The sequence below is a fragment of the Alosa pseudoharengus genome, unplaced genomic scaffold (assembly GCF_046254945.1).
Source record: "Alosa pseudoharengus isolate Yale_2024_CS ecotype anadromous, Long Island Sound unplaced genomic scaffold, YU_APseudo_1.1 YU_APseudo_1.1_scf_23, whole genome shotgun sequence".
NCBI lineage: Eukaryota > Metazoa > Chordata > Actinopteri > Clupeiformes > Clupeidae > Alosa > Alosa pseudoharengus.
Window position 1 is genome coordinate 6,823,367 of NW_027468685.1, and position 7,500 is coordinate 6,830,866.

Consider the following 7,500-nt stretch of genomic DNA (forward strand, 5'->3'; position numbering starts at 1 on the left):
TTTTTTCGAGAGCGAAACCGTGAGAGGAACATTCATCTAAATGTGTGACTGCGTTATGTTCTTTCAACAGGTCTCAAAGTTCTTCCCCACCCACCCACCCCACCCGACCCCACCCACACACACACATACCTCCCATAGTCACAAATATACAAACATGTACACAAGAGCTGACGGAGGCACAGAAAGGTGAAGGACAAATGGTTTCGGCAGGTCAACTCATGTCCCACTCAGACAAAAGAGGCTCCTATGGGTGAACATGCCACAATAAAAGTCAGAATGCTACTGTTTAACTTTTTATTTGATTGCTTTTTTTGTTTTGTTTTTTCCCCCTCTGCGGTATAATAGACTCTTTGTGTTCGGCTGGGAAGTTGTGGCCAAGCAGATGGACAGAGAGAGAGAAATCGGTAGTGGTAGCGGTGGTGGTGGCGGTAACGTCTCTAGTCACACACACACACACACACACACATGTATGATGGCACACACACACACACACACACACACACACACACACACACACACACACACACACACACACACACACACACACACACATACACATGTATGATGGCACACACACACACACACACACATACCCATACACACACATGGAGAGACAACACACAACAGAGAAAAAAGAGGGATCACAGTTACAGAGTCACACAACGGCACAAGTCCACACACTTGAGCGGTGTCTGTTGACAAGAGGCGTCCATCGGCCCTCGTGTCAAAGTAACGACGGAGCTGAGGTCGAGATCAGAGCGCCAGAGGAAGAGTGAAAGAAGAGGTTCACGGAGCGGAGGAGGAGAGAGGGATGGAGGGATGGAGGGAGGGAGGGAGGGAGGGGAGGATAGAGAAAGTCCAGGGGAACACATGAAAGAGAAAAGGAAAATAGACACAAAACGCAGGACTGAGTTGTTTTATCTTGCCATCGTTCATCCATCCATCCATCCATCCATCCATCCATCCATCCATCCATCCATCCATCCATCCATCCATCCATCCATCCATCCATCCATCCATCCATCCATCCATCCATCCATCCATCCATCCATCCATCTCTCTCTTTCTCTCTCCACTCTCTCCTCTCTCCATTTCTCCGTCTCCCTACATTCAGTCCTCGGTCATGGCCGACGTGTCTTCCGTCTTCACCTCGCTCAGTTGACCCCTGACCTCCGCGTCCACTCCCTCTCTCTGCCCCGCGCTCTCCCTGCCCTCCTCCATCTGCTCCTCCGTGTCGGAGTACGGCTCCTCCTTCACCTTGACGGCGACGATGGCGGCGGTGACGGCTGCCGCGGCGGCGATCTGGGCCTCGCTGGGCTCGATGTCCATGCTGGTCCGGCTGCTTCCGCCGCCGCCGTTGCCCGTGGACGAGGAGCTGGTGCTGCTGCTGCTGCTGCGGCTGCTCAGGCTGTGGTGCCGGATGACGCCACCAGAGGGCAGTGTGGCGCACTCAGCCCTGGGCTCCTGCAGGCTGCTCTCCTCGTCCTCCTCCTGCAGGTGAGCGCTGGGGTGTCGGAGGTGCTCGATGGACTGCGACAGAATCTACAGGCAGGAAACAGGGCAGACAGGAGACTTGGATGAGGTATATTATATACATTAATGTATGTTATACACACAGATAATGTTTCTGACTCTAACCACTGGATTCAAGTTACAGAGAAGATGAGCTCTCACATCACACCCAGTAGACGCATGTCTTTGGCCAAGGGTACATCGCTAGGAGAATATTTGACAGGGCTTTTTTCTGGAGACAGATTCCCTTATTAGAAATGAGTTACTTTCTTCATATACGTGGAGAATTGATTCTTTGGTTGGTAACAGAGTGATATTACTCTGCCTTAAGTGTAGTATGTTCTGGCCAGGAGGGCCACATTTCTGCTCTGTAATTTTGCTTTGACAGGTCTGGACATCCATCTTGCGTTTAGCCCTCGCGTTACTCAGCCCTCTCTAAGTCCCCCTCTGCCAGCAGGGTAGAGGCTCGTCTTAAAAGATTTCTAGCATGAGTCATGAGAACCACATGATTTGTCTGTTCATCTCTCTCTCTCCCTCTCTCTCTCTCTCTCTCTCTCTCTCTTTCCGTAATGTGATTGGTGAACAAAACCTCAGTGTCCGTCTCGATGCCATGACGACACGGCAGCAGTGGTGGGCTACTTCGGAGCGAGCGAGCGCACATACATGGCATTAGGCATTGCGGCACCCCCGCCACTAAAACCCCAACGTAATCCCGGCATAAAAGCTAAGCGATGGTTCTGCGGGTGGGGGTTGTGGTGGTGCTGCGGGTTGTGGGTGTGTGTGTGTGTGTGTGTGTGTGTGGGGGGGGGGGGGGGTGGGTGTTGGGGGCTCTGGAGTAAAACGTTTTCTGTGACATTAAAATTGTGATGTATGTCGAGTGTATTTGTAAAAGTGAGCCTGGATAAGCTGGTGCCAGAGCCGCACAGGAAATGAAACAGAGCCGGGAGACTCAGGAGTGCAGGATTACTGGGAGAGTGATGGAGAGAGAGAGAGAGAGAGAGAGAGAGAGAGAGAGAGGGAGGGAGGGAGGGAGGAGGAGGGAGAGAGAGAGAGAGGGAGGGAGGGAGGAGGAAGGTGAAGAGGCAAAGCAAGGGGGCAGCCGCAGGCTGGAGAAATTGAGAGGGAAAAAAAAGAGGGAGAAGAGAGGAATGAAAGGTGCCATGGAGGGGAATGAATGGGGGATGGTTGGAGAGAGAGAGAGAGAGGGAGGGAGCAAGAGAAAGAAGGGGTAAGAGCAGATAGAGAAAGAGAGAGATGGAGGGAGGGAGAGAGGGAGGGAGAGAGGGAGAGGGGAACTTTACAACAAGACTGTGATGGAGTGAAAGTGATGTTGCCCAAGAGAGAAGAGATCAAAGCCAGGACCAGGCACTGGAGAGAGAGAGAGAGTAAAGAGAGAGAGAGAGTAGAGAGAGAGGGAGAGAGAGAATGCGTGAGAGGGGCAGTAAAAGAGACATGCAAAACACAAGAGCAAACACGCCAGGGAACAAGAACAAACAACAGAGAGAGAGAGAGAACAGGAAAGAGAGAGAGAGAGAGAAATACAGTGTGAAATAGAGAATGAAAATGGCAATGGAAAGTGAAAGAGAGCGGGACAGACTACAGAGAAACAGACAGAAAGAGAAAGAGAGGAGGAGTGTGAATGCAGAAGAGAGAAGAGGAGAAAGGGATGGAAAGGGAGGAAAGGAGAGAGGGAGGGATAGAGAAAGCATGATAAAGAGAGATGGACATAGAAAAAGTTTTTATTATTATTTTATATTATTATTGTTATTTTTTAATTAATATTATTTTTTATCATTATTTATTTATCTTCATTTCATTTCCTTCTTATTACTACTATTTAATCAACATTGTTTTGTTTATCTTGTATAATTTATGTATTAAATTTGTGTACTTGCTTTGACAACACAAGCACTCATGTCATGTCAATAAAGCTTATTTGAATTTAATTGAATTGAATTAAATTGAATTGAGAAATAGAGGTGTGAGAGCGAAAGAGAGAGAGGAGAGAGAAAGAAGAGAGAGACAGAATGAGAGAGAGGGAGAGAGACAGAAAGAGAGGTGAGACCCTAGTTGTGGTGCGGTGCGGTGCCGCCCCAGTAGCATAAACATCCTGCTGGGATTTACCCACTTCCTCTCCTGACCAGTCGCCAGCCAGGGGCCTTTAAAGGCGTCCCTTTAAGAGCGTCAGCCAGGGCCTTTAAAGGCGTCCCTTTAAGAGCGCAGCGCTCCCATAAAGCTCCATTAGCATCCCCGTTCACACGGCAGGTAGAGCGCTACCCGGGGAGCCCAGGACCCTCGTTAACTGCCCCTGACCACTCACATGTCGCCAGGACGGGACTGCACCACACAGCAATGCACCACAATGCACCATACCGCAACGCACCACACCGCAACGCACCACACCACACCGCCACGCACCACACCGCAACGCACCACACCGCAACGCACCACACCACACCGCAACGCACCACACCACAATGCACCACACCACAATGCACCACACCGCAACGCACCACACCGCAACGCACCACACCACAACGTACCGCAACGCACCACACCGGCAACGCACCGAGGCTGCTGAACTCATGTTTTGGTGCCTGACCACAGAAGAGCTTAAATGTAGCCGTTTGGGGCCTGGTTCCCTTCCTTATGAATAAGTATTAGTGAGTGCAAAAAAGGGGGCTCTTTTCAAGTGTGGTGCTGACGGAGAGAGTGCATATGGAGGGAGCAGAGCTGCTGGCCTTCAGATCTTTAACGCTCCCCACTGAAAATCCTGTCTGGAAGGAAGAGGGTGGGGGTGGGGGTGGGGGTGGGGGTGGTGGTGGTGGGGTAGGGGGGCTGGGGTGTCTGAGTCTTAGGTTCAAAAGATTCTTCAGTGGGAGATTAGGGAGGCTAATAAACAACAGACAACCAAAGGAAAGCAGTGATAAGCTAACGTTTACTTGGTTTATCTGCTCAGCTATATTTGGCTCAAAGTAAAACAGCAAAAGGTTTTTTTTATTATCATTATTTTCTGTGCAGGGCCTCTATGTCTTTACTTACAAAGGGTTTAAATGGACTATAACACATCTGGCCAGTACTGGAACACATGATTGGTGCTGAGCCCACTAAACCGACCAATCAGGAGTCACATTACTGGTTGTTGCGTTACATGGTTGAAGTGGACCTGCTGCTGGTACTGCTTCTGCTTATTTAATATTCAAACATATGATTGGTGTTGAGCCCACTACAGCAACCAATCAGAAGTTACGTTTCTGGTTGTTTTGCTACATTGCAGTGGTGGACTTGCCGCTAGTACTACCTCAGCTTATTCAATATTCAAACACATGATTGGTCGGTTTAATGGATTCAGCACCAATCAAGAGTTACGTTACTGTTTATTCACTGGTCACGTTTCTGGTTGAGGTGGACCTGCTGCTCAGTAGGGGTTAAGTCATTGAGAGACCTCAGACCCATACAGACCAGCCTCAGATGAGTCCAGGAAGTGAGGTCAATTCCGGAAATAAGTACATAATTTACTTTACTCTTTATGGAGAATACAGCGGGAAAAAACATGTTTTCTTTTATAGTTCATGAACAAAATAGTCACATTAGGTAGAAGCTTTTTATTATTATTCGTAATTCACATTTATTTTTTAAATAATTGATCGCGACTGACTGTCCACCTAATCTCTCAGAGTCAGCTGGGAGGAGCTCGTGACTCACGGCAGATATTGCATGAAATTTTTGTTTATGGCTATCGTTTAGATGTCCTTCCTATTCATTAACATGAACATGATGACTGACTAAATAAATGACTATGATATTTAATAAACCATTGTAGGCATACATTTAACAAGTTATCATTATATCACATCAATTAAGTGTTTTCTGTAGGCTAGGCTACTGTGTGACATGCTTTACACTACAGCATAAAAATCAACAATAGGCTATCAACACGTTTGCAGTATCACTGTTGCAGAAATCTCATACAAGAAGGCATCCTCTTGATTGTTTGTAAATTTTTTGCACATTCCAACATAAGGAAGCAGCATTAGGAAACGTTGTTTTTCTGCCTTATTTTCTAACTACTTTTACAAGTCTGCAGTATCACTGAGTACAGCTGTTACAAGAGGGTCTGGCGTCCCTTTGTTATGATGCACTTTCTTCGACGCGGTCATTCGTCTCTAAATGACTTAACTCCCTCTCCTGCTGCTGGTACTGCTTCTGCTTATTCAATATTCAAACACATGATTGGTGCTGAACCCACTAAACCGACCAATCAGGAGTCACGTTACTGGTTGTTGCGTTACCTGGTTGAGGTGGACCTGCTGCTGGTACTGCTTCTGCTTATTCCATATTCAAACACATGATTAGTGCTGAACCCACTAAACCGACCAATCAGGAGTCACGTTACTGGTTGTTGCGTTACCTGGTTGAGGTGGACCTGCTGCTGGTACTGCTTCTGCTTATTCAATATTCAAACACATGATTGGTGCTGAACCCACTAAACCGACCAATCAGGAGTCACATTACTGGTTGTTGCGTTACCTGGTTGAGGTGGACCTGCTGCTGGTACTGCTTCTGCTTATTCAATATTCAAACGCATGATTGGTGCTGAACCCACTAAACCGACCAATCAGGAGTCACATTACTGGTTGTTGCGTTACCTGGTTGAGGTGGACCTGCTGCTGGTACTGCTTCTGCTTATTCAATATTCAAACACATGATTGGTGCTGAACCCACTAAACCGACCAATCAGGAGTCACGTTACTGGTTGTTGCGTTACCTGGTTGAGGTGGACCTGCTGCTGGTACTGCTTCTGCTTATTCAATATTCAAACACATGATTGGTGCTGAACCCACTAAACCGACCAATCAGGAGTCACGTTACTGGTTGTTGCGTTACCTGGTTGAGGTGGACCTGCTGCTGGTACTGCTTCTGCTTATTCAATATTCAAACACATGATTGGTGCTGAACCCACTAAACCGACCAATCAGGAGTCACGTTACTGGTTGTTGCGTTACCTGGTTGAGGTGGACCTGCTGCTGGTACTGCTTCTGCTTATTCAATATTCAAACACATGATTGGTGCTGAACCCACTAAACCGACCAATCAGGAGTCACGTTACTGGTTGTTGCGTTACCTGGTTGAGGTGGACCTGCTGCTGGTACTGCTTCTGCTTATTCAATATTCAAACGCATGATTGGTGCTGAACCCACTAAACCGACCAATCAGGAGTCACGTTACTGGTTGTTGCGTTACCTGGTTGAGGTGGACCTGCTGCTGGTACTGCTTCTGCTTCTCCACGAAGTTCTGGTGCTGCTGCTGGAGGACGAGCTGGGCCAGCGTGCTCTGGGGCAGCGGCGCCGACTGGGTCCGGTTCAGAGGCCGGTGGTGGCGCGGCAGCTTGGGCCGCGAGCTGGACGCGGGCCGCTCCTTCATCGCCAGGGGAGACAAGGGCATGACGGGGACACTGCCGGCGACTGGAATATGGAGGAGGGGAGAGAGGAGAGAGGAGAGAGGAGAGTGAGAGAGAGGAGAGAGGAGAGAGAAAAGTGAGAGAGGAGAGAGGAGAGTGAGAGAGGAGAGTGAGAGAGAGGAGAGGGAGAGAGAGAGGAGAGAGAGAGGAGAGAGAGAGAGGAGAAGTGAGAGAGAGAGAGGAGAGAGAGAGAGAGAGAGAGAGGAGAGAGAGAGAGGAGAGTGAGAGGAGGAGAGGAGAGAGGAGAGTGAGAGGAGAGTGAGAGTGAGAGAGGAGAGTGAGAGAGGAGAGAGGAGAGAGAGAGGAGAGAGGAGAGTGAGAGAGGAGAGTGAGAGAGAGGAGAGAGGAGAGTGAGAGAGGAGAGTGAGGAGAGAGGAGAGAGAGAGAGAGAGAGGAGGAGAGAGAGAGTGAGAGAGAGGAGGAGAGTGAGAGAGGAGAGTGAGAGAGAGGAGAGAGGAGAGTGAGAGAGGAGAGTGAGAGAGGGGAGAGAGCAAGAGAGACAAGGGGAGTTCGTCAATAGAGTTCCT

The 7,500-nt window shown here is 48.8% G+C and overlaps 1 protein-coding gene across 1 annotated transcript in view; it reads right to left on the reverse strand.

The window, feature by feature from the left end:
* Positions 1-128: 128 nt before the first annotated feature.
* LOC143140355 (histone deacetylase 9-B) overlaps positions 129-7,500 on the reverse strand; it is a gene marked incomplete in the record, with an annotated part of 39,170 nt that continues 31,798 nt past the window's right edge. Inside the window, 2 exon segments of the mRNA XM_076301176.1 lie at positions 129-1,542; positions 6,757-6,977. Coding sequence (XP_076157291.1) covers positions 1,111-1,542; positions 6,757-6,977 — 653 coding nt within the window.